This window comes from Branchiostoma belcheri, unplaced genomic scaffold (assembly GCF_001625305.1).
Source record: "Branchiostoma belcheri isolate BF01 breed outbred unplaced genomic scaffold, Haploidv18h27 scaffold212, whole genome shotgun sequence".
Classification (NCBI taxonomy): domain Eukaryota; kingdom Metazoa; phylum Chordata; class Leptocardii; order Amphioxiformes; family Branchiostomatidae; genus Branchiostoma; species Branchiostoma belcheri.
The window spans coordinates 156,596-172,861 of NW_017803625.1; the positions used below are offsets into that span (position 1 = coordinate 156,596).

The 16,266-nt window shown below is 42.3% G+C and overlaps 1 protein-coding gene across 2 annotated transcripts in view; it reads left to right on the top strand.

The window, feature by feature from the left end:
- Positions 1-13,623, top strand: part of LOC109469946 (vang-like protein 2) — a 27,620-nt gene extending 13,997 nt beyond the window's left edge. For both annotated transcript variants that reach the window (XM_019768710.1, XM_019768711.1), the window contains exons 2-3: positions 10,144-10,439; positions 10,723-13,623. In XM_019768710.1, the coding sequence (XP_019624269.1) occupies positions 10,203-10,439; positions 10,723-12,081 (1,596 nt within the window). In that variant the 5' untranslated portion in view covers positions 10,144-10,202 and the 3' untranslated portion in view covers positions 12,082-13,623. The remainder of the gene's footprint in view (positions 1-10,143; positions 10,440-10,722) is intronic.
- The last annotated feature ends 2,643 nt before the right edge of the window (positions 13,624-16,266 follow it).

Sequence of the window (16,266 nt, forward strand, 5' to 3'; positions counted from 1 at the left end):
AAGTAGATTTGGTGTCGTGCAACTAATTTTTTGCCTGCTTGCACCATGGTGCAAGTTTGCTTTATCCACTGTTACTACCTGTAGAATTACCCAATAATATTAATTAATAAAGAACTGGAGTGGAAAGGAACAAAACCAGAATCCATGAAGTTTTTCTTCATTTTTTGTAAGTAACAGAAGGTTACTATCTACGTCGCTGCCAGCGGATGTTTCCCATCACTTCTGTATTTTTGGAGGGTGCAACTATTTTTCTTCCGGTGCAAGTATTTTTCTTTTCATTTGCACCAGTGCAAGTTGGCCCCAAAATCTATTTCGACCCCTGGTGTGCCAGGCGGGCGCGGGAAGGGACGGTATTGTCCTTGAGTGGAAGACGCATTCGGAAGTCATGTCCGTGAGTCTAAGAGTGACAACACGGAGCCGGTCCCACTCTTTCCGCATGCATGCCGGCCTCCCGAATGCCGTTAATGGGTTTCTCGAAGAGATTTGGGCGTCAGATCAGGCTCAAGCATGTCCAACCAAGGTGACATCCCCACACTTGTACCAGATCCTCTTATCCCCCGGTCTTTTCTGCCAGACTTGCATCTCATCCGTCGAAGGTCGAAAGGTTCGGGTAAATTCCTCATTTTGTGTACATTTTGGCCGTGTGCCTGAGCTGAGGAGGAAAAGTTTCCTGGCTGTAGAAGAGAGAGCCTGGCTGGAGCAGTGTGATGGATTGGAGACAGCTGAAAGTTTCAGTCCTGGTGAAATAACATGGTCAGGTGTGTTGGAGGAGGGGGGGGGGCACTGTGGAGTCAGTTTGAGGGTCTACATGGGGGTTCCTGGCAGCACTTTACTGTGAATTTAGGAAGGTCGGCAATGGTTAATTAGGGAAGATGTCAAAGCTTAATCTTGAATTTGGTAGACTGGTAATACGTAATGGTAAATTAAGTTGTTCTTGGGTTCTTCATTTGCATTTATTGGGTGTCTGACAAAACTAGTCTGCCCAACGCTTTGTTGTGATTTTGGGGCAATTTGGCATTCAACTACAAAGAATTTTTCAATAAGGCTTGATGATTAATTCAGGATAACAAATAACATGCTACATGGAATGAAAGTGACCAATTACGCTTTACAGATAATTTCCAGACAACATTGAATTAGATGTAGCTTTGCTGAATCTCACTGAAAAAAAGCACACAGACCCTCTTACATTTATGACGATTTACAGTAACAACAGAACTGTACGTTTGAGAAAATGGTGGCTGGGAATAAAAATGTTTACTGTACGTAACAACAGTGAAGAGAAAAGCCTGGCGTTTTCAGGGCAAGTTGATACAGATGTAGTCTGTACAGTGTGGTATTTCCTGTAACATGGTCTGACGACATTGTTCTGGTTGTGTAAGGTCAGTCTGCTTACAGCTGTGTTCTTAGAAAGGCCTAGAGCAAGAGAGTAATACTAGCAATCACTGTTTTTGTTTACATCATGTACAGTTAAACCTGTCTACAACGACCACCCAGGGGACAGAGGAAAAGTGGTCTTGTTAGACAAGTCCCTGACTTATACAAAAAGCATGGCGATAAGACAGAAAAAAATGCAGTAAGATTTTCACCCATTTTACAATAGACTGCCCCATTGACCTAAAGTGACCCAGCCGGCGCCAATTTTTACTTTGCGCAAAGACAGTCATGCTGTCGAAATCAATGGTAAACTGGCTGATTCCATCAAGTTTTTTCACTAGTTTTCATAAAAAAATGTTTTCTGCTACGTGCTTGAAAATGATTTGGCCGTAAATTGATATACTTTGACTTTTGAGGATGATTTTATTTCATAGTAGGAGGGAAAAGGATGTTTTCGTGGCATTTTAAAGTTACCGTTAAAATAATTCTGCAGTACAGTAGTAATACAGTTAGAAACACACATTCACAGTGTCGCTGTGAAAATAAAATCATTGCAAAAATGTTGAGATTTACAGTATTAACAATGTCTGCATTTTTAACAGGCTGGCAGGATTTCAGCTAGCTTTTTTGTTTGCTGTTCAGGAACTAGTCAGGGACCATGGTCTAGAGAATTTCAAAAGAAATTCTGTTTAGGTCATCTTTCATAATGTTTTAACCATAAATGAAAAACTATTTAAGGTGAAACTATAGTCTTTCTCATTCTTTGCTGCTTTGGACCCCAAGGGGGTTCTTGGATTCAAGTTTAGATGTTTATGGTTGACCTTTGTGTCTGACCAAGCTTCAAGGGGGCCTGCATACCCTTTTCGTAAGGTGTAATCAGGTCATTTTAGTCTTTGTAATCCGTAGACAGTCACCCCCAAAATCAACGTAATTCGTAATCAGTACATTAGCCGCAAAGTCGTACTCAGCTCTGAGACGTAAACGTAATTCGTAATCGATGGCAAAAATTTTGCATAATTTGTATTCGCTAAACCCCCCCCCCCCCCATGCAGGCCCTCTTCAAGGTCATAGCTAACTTGGCGGGGCCTTTGGTGTTGTTTTTGGACAGCATGGTTGAGCTGTTTCCTTACGAAAGCTGAATACATTTTCAGAAAGGTTGTTGGAATGTCGTTACACATCCTACATACAGCTTCACCAACAGGGCTCAAAATACCACCTGTATGTGCAGATTAGGGCAGGTATGCAGCATATAAGTATTTTGAGCCCTGCTGTGATAGCAAACTTTTTATGTATCTGCATAAGTAAGTATAAGTAAAAGAAGTCTTCTTTATTTCAATTATGTAACAACAGTAGATCATGATAGGAAGTGTGAACTTACAAAATTACCACAACATTTGATAGCTTTGTTTCTAACGCCTTATCTATCCTTAACCTTCAGCATGCTAAGGTAGCCATTTGGCACCAAATTTTTATTCATTATGGGGTTAGGCAGTAGCGAGAAAGTTATAAGACAGAAAATATTGGGAAGGATGCACAAAAAACAGCAATATTTCATGGAAGAATACAGTTGTGTCTTTATTTCTGAGGTGTATAGTACTAGTAGTGTACTCACCAAATTTGTCTAGGTTAGCAGGTAAAGTTATACCCCAGTCAAGGTTGACTGTGTCACACATGAGGTCCTTGTGTGGTGGAAGTGTTTGACTCGACCCTGTTTTCAGGTAATCCTAAATAAATCTCATCCAAGGCCAGCTCTCTATCCCATCACTCACTATGGACAGGTGCTATGAAGTTGATCAAACACTCTCTCCTACCTGGGCTAACCTGCCCAGCCACAAGTGTGTTTGTTCTTTTCTCTAGACCCTTTCTTTAGTTTCATTTCATGACTAGCAGTAGCAAGCAGAGGTTTTGGCTTTGGATTGTTTTTAAGTTTTTTAAAGGCATTTTTATCAGGTTTTCTTTTTGTACAGTACTGGTATCTTTAATGGTAACTGCCTGGCAAATGGATACATTTGATACTGTCCTTGCAGCTACCAAAAGATTGGAGTTTGCAGTTTGCAGTTATGCATTAGAAAGCTATTAAATAATTTTAGCTGCCAACATCAAGAAAAGATATGGAAAAGATAAGGTTTTCAATTTGTCTGATACTATAGACAGTTATATTAATTACTGTAGTGAATTATTACAAATTCATACAATAAATGATACACTTTATCATAAATGACACTCACTAGAACGAGGTTATTACTCCGTGAAGGAGGTCAGGACCTCCGGGCGGAGTGTTGTGAAGAGCTGATTTTTCGTGTTCGCAGTCAAAACACTGGATTCTCTTTGTGTAATCGGCACGTAATTTTATACGCCGTCTGCGGGCATGCCCGCGTTGATGCACGAATGTGTATTTTTGCCGTTGCTGCTTTCGCGGTCAATGTAATATTGCAGACGCACCCCTACACTTACGAGGCGAATTGGAATGGTCCAGAAAAACGCGTTGTTTGGAATAGCAGTGGGGTGGGTGGACCTTCAGGCAGATACGGTGAGGTCCCGATAAGTGGTTCCAGATGTTTTTGCCCGTGCTTATATTAAGAGATGGCAAGTTTTTTGGAAGATGTTCGCAGCCAAAACGCATTCTTCCGTACGTCGCATTTCTGTGTAATTTCGCATGTGGTGTGGCATTATGTCCTCGGTGATGCACGTCTTTTTATTTTTATCGTAGCTGTTTTGATATTGAAGTAAATGCATATTTTAGAAGCATCCCTACTTTTACAATCCTGTGGAATAGGCCGTAGGTTTAGGCAGTTGTCTGGTAGCAGAGGTTCTCTAAGCAGATATCCCGGGTATCTGACCGGCGGCAGTAACACTCGCGGTGCTGGCCGCAATTAACTGTTGCTGGAATTTGGCCTGTTCCAGTCGCGCTTAATAAGTAACAGGAACGGTAAGACGGTGGGGTTGTCTTAGTGACACGACTATGATAGTCCGATCTTTATGTGAATGCAATGATTGTGTGTGTGTGTGTGTGTGTGTGTGTGTGTGTGTGTGTGTGTGTAATTAAAATGAACTTCGAACTTGAAGCACAGTATCTTCATACACCCTGGGAGCAGTAATGGATCCGGATTTAGGTCTTTTTATGTTTTATGGTCGTGACGCGCCCTCATTGTATTAACCGTTGCCTAGTTATATTGAATGAATGAAGACCTTTATTGTACACACATACCCACTGGGTTAAGTACAGGTCACAAAAAAGAATGGAATATAGATAACGTTACATATATCAAGCAGCTACAATCAAGTCAATTCGGTTTCTTCTCATTATAATGTCTGCACAGTAGGTCTGGCGTTGACGCTTGGGATTGTTTTTGTTGAAATATATAAAACTTCACGGAGGATTGTCACCTATGGCTTCTTGTTGTATTTTCTACCTGGTCTCTTCAATACAAGAAGACAATAGTGTTTGAAATATTCATGACTTGGAAGGCATAAAGAATTGCCTTCCTGTTAGTAGAGACTGTTATTTGAAGGTTGACTGTGATGTTGAGTTTGTGGTGTGCTGATCTTTGTCTCCAAGAGACCACAGACAAATGGAGGCTGGGTGGTGAGCAAATTCTTTGGCAAAACACGGTTGAAGTCAGTCTTGAGGCCACACTGTGACTCACTTTACACCAGTGGGCAAAAACTTGAAGTATTTCTATAAATTGTGTACGCACACAAGTGTATGAAAATTGCGTATGCCAATTTTTTAATTGGTATGCCTAATTTTTTTTGCGTATGCCAATTTTTTTTTGTAAATTATTTTGTTTTGATGTGCATAAAGCACGGACATTCAGATTTTACGTTACTTTGCAGCTGGCGTACACTCTGAGTGTATGATCTTAAAAGCAGGCCGATTTACAGACACAGGAAAAATTTGACGTGTAATTTTCGTACGCTCATGTGCGTTTTTGCCCACGTGTAAATTGAGTCTTTATCTCCAGGTGCCCTATGCCTACGGAAACTGGTTGAGGGCATGAAGCTTGTTTAGAATGGAGGTTTCTAAATTCTATATGTTTGTTCGAATTTTTGCGATCGTCTAGAAGAATTTAAACATCTTGGCACAGAAGTATGTGAGTAACGAGTTGTTAATACTGTGGTGCTTCTACTGTAGAATGGTACTGACTTTTTTCGCAGCTTGAATTCTCACAGTATCAGACCTGTGGTATTTGGAGGGTCCTTTTCCTCATTGCCACTTGGACTGAAGTGATTTTTTTTTCCTTTGAAGGTCTCCTCTTCAAAATGAGGTCCACCCAGTCCGCTATCATCCGCCTTGTCTTGTGTAGAGTGCTCAATATCGTTCTAGCCAGCCTGAAATGTTTTTTTACCATCATCTCAATTTTGTTTGTCGTAACATCATATACAGCACCAAAGGCACAACAATTCTCTTCTGGCATACTCCTTTGGGAAAATTTAGAAATCTTTTGAAATGCTATTTTTGGCATTTTGAAGCACAAATTGAACTACTAGTAGTAGACTAAGCTTAGGCATGTCTTTCCATACTGTAAATCACCATTTTTCTACGGTACTTTTATATTCGCAGTTTTCGTGGTCGCTTCTCAATCAGTACTGTGAACTTATCATTACCGCGAGCAAATAATTGCTTACGACTTCCTTTTTGCTGCACCTGACGTAACTGCGAACATGTCTGTTTTTCCCAGACCGCGAACATTAAGTGATTTACAGTATTACACATCAATTTCTTTCTGTCAAAGGTGACTAAGTGGGCAAAATTTCTGTCCATCATGAGCAGCAAAATTTGGTCAAATGAGGGAAAGACCAAAGCTGGCACACTAGAACAGTGAACACTGTAGACAGCCAGCTGTTTGTAGAACTGTTGTGACGCACACCCACACTTGATCCACAGTGGGAGACAGCAGGGGATAGGGAGGGCTTTCTTCCATGTTGACTCGATGATAGCAACTGCAGTTGTGGCATAACACACTGATAAGGGTGCCAACAACAAATGATGAAGTGGAGCAGTTACTCTCCAAGCAGATACTTAGACCACGGCTTATCATGAATGTCATTTTATTGGGCTCTCTCTCTCTTGTCCCTGTATTTTTTTTCGCCGGCCAAACTAAAGATCTGCTTGGAGATTAGAGCCCAGTGCAATTTAGGGAGAGAGATGCTTGTGTGGGAAAGTTTTTATCATGTTGTCAGCAGCCTAACAGGTGGAGTGGAGGACCTTCGACTCTGGGATGTTGTTCCTATAGATAATACAGCATGTTTTTTTTTTGTATGTATTACTATGTACAATACTTACTTTGTCATGGATAGCATTAGACGTATTTGGAGTCTAGACAATAAGAGTAATTTGTGGGAGAGGCAGCAGTAAAGTTTGTACCAGTTTGATTGTGTGAGTGCATTTTTATACTCTCGAACCTGTTTTTGCCTGTCTGGTACGAGTCATAAATTGTGGCTAAGGTTGGTCCACTTTAGTCTTTAATGGTACGTGGTAGTTAGTCCTGATCATGTGATCTTGATCACCAGTGATTGTTTGAGCTGTACATAGTCTGGATGACTTGCAGGGATTGAAATCCCACCTGCATATGCAGGTTAGTGTAGGTAAAATCTGTGGCTGTGCAGGTATTTCTGATGTCTACCTAAATCTAACCTGCACTGGATTTATGTAGAAATATAGGTGTATGTGGATTTTTATTTGTTGCATCAACTGTTTACAAGTTAAATCAAGTATGAAAGAAATAATGACAATGGTTTCTGAACAGTTTTTTTAGTATGATCCATGTTTCCTAAATTCTGTGTGGTGCAGATAAAGTTTGTCTGTTACAAGTTATAATATTTTCCAGTGTGGGTATGCAGAAAAAAGTATTTGGAGCCCTGCCTTGGGACTACGGTATGGTAAGATGTCAGTTAACATGTATTACATGTAGGAATGCCTGGTCTGGGAGGGGTGGTTACTACATTTTTCCAGCATGTGCTACTGATTTGCGACCCAGGTCAGAGCCAGTCTGGTGTTTACCTACTTAATAATTGGTAATGGGATTTGTGATTGATGGAGTGTGGGCCAAATAAAGGTATGGAATTCAGAGGAGGCCGGTGGCTAGGGACTGGTTGGTATTTTTTCCTGTACTGGAGTATAAGTGGCTGCGGTAGATGGGGAGGGGGGCAGGGTCTAGAAAGCTAACAGAAATTATAGGTACAGTGCTTTTTATCAACTATGTAAGAATGTCATTATTGACTTGGAGCTACACAATTTAATTTGTTCTAAGATTTTTTATTTAAAGAAAAAAATATGAAGGGACGGAGCGAAGAAAAAGGCCTAGGCATTTATGCTAGCTCCAAATGCTATGATAGGAGTCATCAAGCCCACATACCAGCCTGGTTAAGTGGTTTATAAATATAATTCAAGCAATGAATTTTGAACTTTCAATTAAACCACTGCATTGATAATGATACGGATAAACTGTAACAACTAGTAGGAAGACAATGACTTTTTTAATAAAGAAAATGAAGCAGGACAATCAACTGATTCTTGTGAGAAAAAGAATGCTCTAAGTGCAACATAGAAGGAACTATACTGATTAAAGTTTACAGTAGTAGGTGAGGTCGAACATCTTCCAATCTGCTATTAAGCATTACTAAGGTGGATGGGAGGGATGTAAAAGGAGGAGGCCATTGGTGTCCACCTGTGTTTTGTTGGCAAACCAGCACATTCCCTTTTCTGATTTAGTGATACCCGATACAAAGAAGGGGGCTGCTGGGTACCCATTGTTGGTGGCTGTCCCATGTTTGTTTACCATGCACCAGTGGCGCACTGCCATTGTGAATGTGAACCGTAATGTGAAGATGTCGGCTCTCTGAGGCTGAAAGTCCCCAGGGCAATATTGCCTTCACAGGACAGGGATAGAAATACCACCTGCATATGCAAGTAAAATTGGAGCTGTGCAGGTATTTCTGATGTCTACCTGCACCTAACCTGCACTGGTCCATGTACCATGTACGCAGGTTAGTGCAGGTAAAATTGGGGCTGTGCAGGTATTTCTGATGTCTACATGAACCTAACCTGCACTGGTCCATGTACTGGGTATGTGCAGGTTAGTGCAGGTAAAATTGGAGCTGTGCAGGTATTTCTGATGCCTACCTATACCTAACCTGCACTGGTCCATGTACTGGGTATATGCAGGTTAGTGCAGGTAAAATTGAAGCTGTGCAGGTATTTCTGATGTCTACATGCACCTAACCTGCACTGGTCCATGTACTGGGTATATGCAGGTTAGTGCAGATAAAATTGGAGCTGTGCAGGTATTTCTGGTGTCTACCTGCACCTAACCTGCACTGTTCCATGTACTGGGTTTATATACAAATACGGGTGTATTTTTAACGGTTTTGTATGATCTATGCTTCCTAAATTCTGAGTTGTACAGGTAAAATTTGTCTGGTGCAGGTAGTTTTCAATGTCACATGCACCGGTGCCGGTATGCAGAGAAAAGTATTTGGAGCCCTGCAAGATTATTTTCAGTCGTCTGATCCCTCCTTGTCTGTTTCTTTATTTGAAGTTTCTTGGTTATACATGTATATTGCCTGAACTATTTTAGTGCCTGCCCACACCTGAAACGCTAGTGTTTACCTACCCATCTCGTTAATGGACAGGACATAACGACCTGTGGTGTTTCTGCCAAATTAGGAGGAAAAGCGCTGACAGACTTACAGGAAGAAGTGAAATAGCTCACTCTCCGTGCTTTGGATACCATTGTTGTGAAAACAGTTCTGGCTCATGAGCTTTATCTATACAGTAATACAGTAATTCGTGCTATGTTCACGGTAGCAGAATTTCACAGTCAGAAAAATGGAGGTGTTCACCAAACTATATGTTCAGGGTGGCAGCAGGTGCAGAAAAAATAAAGTCGGCGATTTATTTGTTAATGGTAATGATGAGTTCGCAGTACAGAAGTGACTGTGAAAACTGTGAACATAAAAGTATCGTGGAAAAAAAATTAAGAATTACAGTACCATTCCTAAACCTTCAGCAAGGTCTCTCTGTGGTGAAGAATAAGGGGTGATACTGTATTCCTGACATGGTTGTTTGAAGGTTGTGGTTTGTGAGTACATAGGAAGCGGATATTTGTAGTCAGGGTGATGTTCAGGGTGACATGAAGTGTCAGGGATAATAGAGGTAACAGTATAGGGTTTACTCTGTGTCATGTTGTTCACTGCCACAAGTTGTGAGTTGAACTGGGGACACCTTGGATGTATTGTGTTAATGTATGTATGTGTTGTGTTAATTTTTTGTTCCCATTCCCCCCTGTTCATGGGCATTGAAACAGTTTTTGCAAGAAGATTTTCCATGAAGGTTTCTATTGATAGAATGACTAACAGTGTTCTTCTAGCCAGCTCCGTCATTCCATCATTTGATGGAATTTTCCTACTCATGACAGCCAGAAGTTTTGCCCAATCCTTCAACTTTAACAGACAAAGAATTGTTGTGTAAAAATGAGATAAAAAGAGATGCAATAAGCTTAGTCTACCAGCAAAATTTGCTCCCCAAAATGCAGGAAATAGCATTTCACAGAGGGTCAAGATTTCAAAATTTTCAATAGGACTGTGACTCCAGACCCCCAAGGATTGTTGCATTTGGAGGTCGACAAACAAAACTTTCAGGCTGGCTAGAATACTGATGACTAGTATGACAAGAGGTATGACTAGTCAACATAAACAGTATGTTAACAATGCATCCTTGAGCAATATGCTAACTTCTATTGTTTTTATTTTTTATCCGTACAGAAATGACGTGACAGAGGCATCTTAGCATCAGCTGGCAGTGAAAGTTTAAAACGGTAACCATGGAGACAGAGTCCGTTCGCTCGGGCAACAGCAGCTACGTGAGCCACCGCTCGCACCGCAGCCGGGACAAGCACCGGGACCGTGAGCGGAAACGGCGCAGCCGCGACCACAACCACAGCAGCTCCCTGCTGAAGGCGGACCGCTCGGTGACCATACAGACTCCGCCACACAGTACCACCGGAGGGGGGGACGGAGAGGACGGAGAGGAGGTCATCGAGGTACAGATTCTGCCTCAGGTGAGCACGACAGCAGTCTTTCTTCTATAGATAATAAATATGTACTGTAAATCACTCTATGTTCCTGGTGGCAAAAGTTCTACAAAAAATGGATGCGTTTGTGGAAATATATGTTCGCAGGTGAGCACGACAGCCTTCTTTTCTCAATACACTGGCAGAACTGTGCTAGACTAAGGTAGCTTTGTACACATGATAAATTGATAACCCTTAGTCTACTTTGTCAGTACCAAAGTGAAGTTACCCTTCTGTTCTCTGACCTCTGTGCTGTTGTGTTGCCCATCAGGATGACAACTGGGGAGACAACACCACGGCCATCACCGGCACCAGCGAACAGACGTCCATGGAGGACATCTCCAGGATGGCCAAGGACATGGAGGACAGTATCGGTCTGGGCAGCATCCAGCACCTCGGGGTGGTCATCGCCACCATGTTGTCCCTGTTCGCTTTCCTCACCCCCATCGCCTTCGTAGTGCTTCCACTGGTTCTGTGGAAGGAGACTCTGGACCCGTGTAACACCGTGTGCCATGGACTCTTCATCAGCTTTGCCTTCAAGCTGTTGATCTTGCTGATCGGCGCGTGGGCGCTGTTCTTCCGCAGGCCGAGGGTGGTGATGCCCCGCGTGTTCGTGTTCCGTTCCATGATCATGGCGCTGGTGTTCGTGTACACGCTGTCCTACTGGCTGTTCTACGGAGTCCGGGTCCTGGACGAGCGGCCGTCCAACTACCAGGACATCGTGCAGTACGCAGTCTCCCTGGTGGATGCGCTGCTCTTCATCCACTACCTAGCAGTTATTCTCATCGAACTCAGGCACCTAAGGCCGCAGTTTATTGTGAAGGTGGTGCGGAACACGGACGGGGAGAACCGGTTCTACCACGTGGGCCAGTTCAGCATCCAGCGGGCCGCCGTCTGGCTGCTGGAGCAATACTACCGTGACTTCCCGCCGTACAACCCCGCCCTCATGCACATACCCACCCGGGCGCCCAAACAGCTCACCGGCTTCAAGTTCTACGACGTAGACGGGAACCCGGGCAACGCCTCGTCGGGACAGACGCGGGCCATGATCGCGGCGGCGGGGCGGCGCCACGAGTCGATCCACAAGGAGAGATACTACGAGGAACAGGAGTACGAGAGGAGGGTGAAGAAGAGAAGAGTGCGGTTCGTGTGTGCCACGGAGGAGGCTTTCACGCATATCAAACGGCTGAGCGAGGAGCGGGGCCCGGCCGTGCCCATGGATCCTCACGAGGCCGCGCAGGCCATCTTCCCGGCGTTCGCCCGTCCCATGCAGAAATACTTGCGCGTAACAAAGCAGCAGCCTTACCACACGATGGACAGCATCCTCAAACACCTGGCTTTCTGTATCGTACACGATTGTACCCCCAAGGCCTTCCTGGAGCGGTACCTAACCCCCGGGCCATCCATTCAGAACGAGAGCGAAATTCACAAGAAGCAAAAGTGGACCCTTGTGTCGGACCTTCCCCTCCACAACTCGCTGGAACCGGGCATGAGCTTCGCTCTACGCGAGCAGAGCTTCTCGCTGCTGGTTACCGTCATGCGGATTCCAACCATCAAGCTCAAGGAGGACTACCAAGACCCAAAGAGCAACAAGTTTGTTCTCAGACTGCAGTCGGAAACTTCAGTCTAACTCCCCGTACCCCCCTCCCCACTCCCCACCCACCAACAGGCTAAGTTTAGGAGTGTGGTCTTTATTATAATTGTGATGTCAAGTATGGCATAGTCTTGATTCTTGACTGTCCCCCTTCCTCTATGTGTAAGGAAAAATGTCGTGAAGGATATTTAAATTGAAACCTGTGGTGGAAAGTACAGTAATGTGGTAGAAGATGTACTTCAGTCTGTCACGACCTGTTCATATTGTGTTTACAGATTTCGGCTTGTATGTCGCAGTAGATGATTTGTTTTTCTAATTTGTTACCAAAAGTAAGTAGCTCTTTACATATTAAAGTGTTCAGAATGACTATATAGTATAATGTAGAGGATGATAGCATATCCGTACCGATAAGTAGAGTTTTTTTACTTGCACAATTCCTTGCACATCAGAGTTGACTTCTCAACAGTAGGAAACTAATATTTAATTGTGTGTTTTGATGAGTGTCGTAGTAAATGGCTAGGTGGATGTCGGAACCTTTATTATGGAGGGCCCACACAAGTCAGTCAGGTACCCCTGACTTTTGTACATATATATACTACTAGTCCCCAATTTTCCAAAAACAGTTGTCATGATATAGATAGACCTGTTGTCTACTTAATGATTTACAGTTTAGAGTTCTTGGTTGGTTGTATGGGTAACAAAGTAAACTGGCTGTAGAGATCTGAAGTTGGTTCTATAAACATCAACCGACATGTACAGAAGCAGTAGGTTGTAACAATATTAGTTTATAACCTTCACGTTGTAAAGAAAAGAAAACGGAACAAAAAAAAAAGGATCTAACCTTTGGCAATGCCAGTTCGGGCCGTGTCCAAGTAGGGTTTCTACAGCAAAACTGGTTTTGCAGACTGTGCCTTCTAAGGTGTGTAGGCTTCTAAACACAACTTTCCTACTTCGAATCGAAACAAAGGGTCCATTATTTTCACTCTCTTTCTCAAGTAATTTCGTAAAAAAAGAAGAAAGTATATTTTCTGATGATAGGCTCCGTTACATGGCATATCGCAAACTTTTCTACGATTTTTGACTCCCAGATTGCGCTAAAAATTCCAGGGGACCAATGTTGAGTCTCCGTGTGTATATATATGTCTGCCCTAAACTGCAGAAAACCAGGTTTCCTCCCCAACCACCAGTATCAAAGAATGGTCTGCAATAAACCTGTGTCCCAAACATTAGCTTGTTTACAAGTTTGAGAAAACAGTGATTTTTTAATAAACAGTAAACTAAAGTCTATTGGCAAATTGAACGAATGAAAAAATGTTTTACAGATTTGAAACGTTATTCTCAGCGTAGTAGAATTGATAAGAGGGGAGGAAACCAATTTGATATGAGTATAGGAAAATTTGGTGTAAGGAACATGTGTAGAACACTGTATAGCTGTACTTAAAAGAGTATTGTGTAGTGATGAAAACTGTATTTGCTTAGTGTGTACCCCCCCAGATCTCTGAGTTAGTCTCTGTGGCTGACATGATTTCATAACTCTTGCCCTGTAACTGATGAATAAAGATATCATACAGATCAGGATTGTTGGGTGTTACTGGTATACGTGAAACTTCTTAACTGGTAGCAAATTGTCAGCAGAACTTACTGCATCTGTGCAAAACCACGTTTTCTGTTGGATGTTGGATCAACATTGCATCAAAACTGTGTCCCTTTTATATCTTTTCCGACGCAACATTTGAAAACTAGATGGGATGTCATACCTAAATATGCGAACACGGCTTTATAAACGATATATCCCATAGAAGTGCTATGCACATTACATTCCTTAGTTCTCAAATCATCTGCAACAGCAATTTTGAAACAACATTGACCAAACATCCAATTAGAAATAAAGGAACCATGAAAAATCTGGGCTTTGCACAGGCACAGTATGTTCTGGCAATGTGCTTGCAACAATATCAACTTAATGACTAACAGGTGATCAGACAGTACAGGTCTTCTAGCTGCCAATCATTCATACCCCCCAAATCACCAAGAGCAGTTTGAAATCAAGTGCAATCTGGAGGTTATTTACTTTACTGACAAGGTGTGACCTGACCTGGACCTGCTAACCCTAAACGTGTAAACACCTACTCCAGATTTCTTCTAGTGGTACCAAAAAGAGCCCAATAATTATAAAAACACATAGGCTAAAGCCTAAACCTCTGCTTGGAGATTAAGTACCTAATATACAATTATAGTACACAGATACAAAACTATCAGTGTAGCCCTCTATATAGACCCACATCTGGGGACAGACACATTTCTTGATGTTGATAACCTTTGCTCCTATCTCCTATTTTTGTCATGTCTATTCAGCCAGACAATTTGGGGAATGAAGTTAGCGGATAATGAGTCTGTAAACAGGTTTCCTGAACAGCGGAAATGGTGTGTCAGTGTTCCACATGTTAGGAAGAAACACTGCATTATGTCTGTCAAGCAGCCAAACGCTGCCAAATAGTTTATACTGGCCTTTTAATAGTTGGTTAGCTTTTGCAAGAATGGGGTCAGCCCTGTTTGGAGAAGGAGGATGGTAATTAACCGGAGTAAAAACTGTGTATAAATTGGGCCTAAGTATAACAGTTTTATGAAAATTGAAGGTTTAACATGATGGTCTATTCAGTAATTACAGCTCTACAAAAATGCCTTTAGTTTAGAGGTTCATCAGTGGTGTGCTTGGAGCTGTATTACTGGCTTTTTTCGCAAGCGTATTGGATATATACTGCAGTGCTATGTCAATTTGATACTGTCTTGTAGACACCAAAAAATCTGTTTGAAAATTATAAGATACTTGTGTTGATATTACCATACATGCACATGCAACCCCCACATTCAAGTTTATAGAAAGGTATAGTTGCAGGTACAAAAACATCTTAGTTTGTGATTCCAGAGTCATCAATATGTTGGCCATACAGTCAGTTGATATTTAAGAATCTGTCACAACTTTTCAAGTCTATAATCATTCAACATAATCATATGGCATTAGCTACAAGATTTTTTTTATTTTGCAGGATAACTCAGTAATCCATTGTGAACTCTAACAAATCCATTCCACGTGAGCATTGTAACATTTGGTATTTGAGGGAACGTACATAAACATGGATCTGATTCTAGCTGTGCTTCAACTGAGAAAAAAGGTTCTTATGACATGATCCCTGTCAGGCAGTAATAATGAAAGCCAGCTTGTGCTATTGTCAGTTTCCCGGCCAACTGATTGTACTGTATACTGCAGGTCGTCCTCTGACCACCTGAAGACCTAGCCTCTAGTGCAGACTTTTGCAATGGCCTGCATTTGTTTCAATGATCGTGGCAATTTCTTTCTGGGGGAAGGGCTCTATCAGGGGTTGTTAAGCTTAGTTAAAATTAAACTGTTCTCTAACAAAGTTTGACTCACTTTATCGGCTATCACTAAAAATACAGAGATATAAATTGGTCGAAAATTCCTTTGAGTGAGTCAAATTCCTTTGTAGTTGGAGAAAAGTTTACTTTTCATTTCGTACAGTAATTAAACAACTCAGATGAACCTTCATGGAGGGAATACCTGTATTGGGCACTTGGAAGACACTGTTATTATTATTCATTACTAGTATTTCTTTTGAGAGCGCCGAATGAAAGCAGCTAAGCGACCGATGCAGCTATCTGCCCTGTACAGCCCCCCCCCCCATACAGCTCTCACAATGACAAGAAACAGCCATGCTAGTAAAAGCAAATGCTGCCCGGTAGAAAGTCTATGCAGGAGGTCAAGGCTAGATGAACACACACTGAGAAGATGGCATCCTGCCAAAGGAGGTTGAGCCAAGTGACTGTTAGAGAAGACATACTAGTGTCCCGCATGCCCTTTTCCGTAGAGCGTAATCGGCCGTTTTAATTCTACATAGAGCGTAGACGGACTGTTCTAAATCAACGTAGAGCAAAATTGGCGTATTTTGCGTAGAGCGTATTTGCCGTTTTAATTCTATGTAATGCGTTGTAGCCACTTGGAATTTATTGTAAAGCATAATCGAGAGATTTCCGAATTCAGGGTAGAGCGTTGTCGGGATCCCCCATGCAGGCCCCTTCTAAGCGTGTGCAATGTACGTGCAATCAGACCTTGCTCCCCCCCCCCAAAAAAAAAGCTGACCGCTACCAGAACCTGCAAAGTAGGCTACTGTCAACCAGCCGCGCTGACGACCCTCACACTGATGT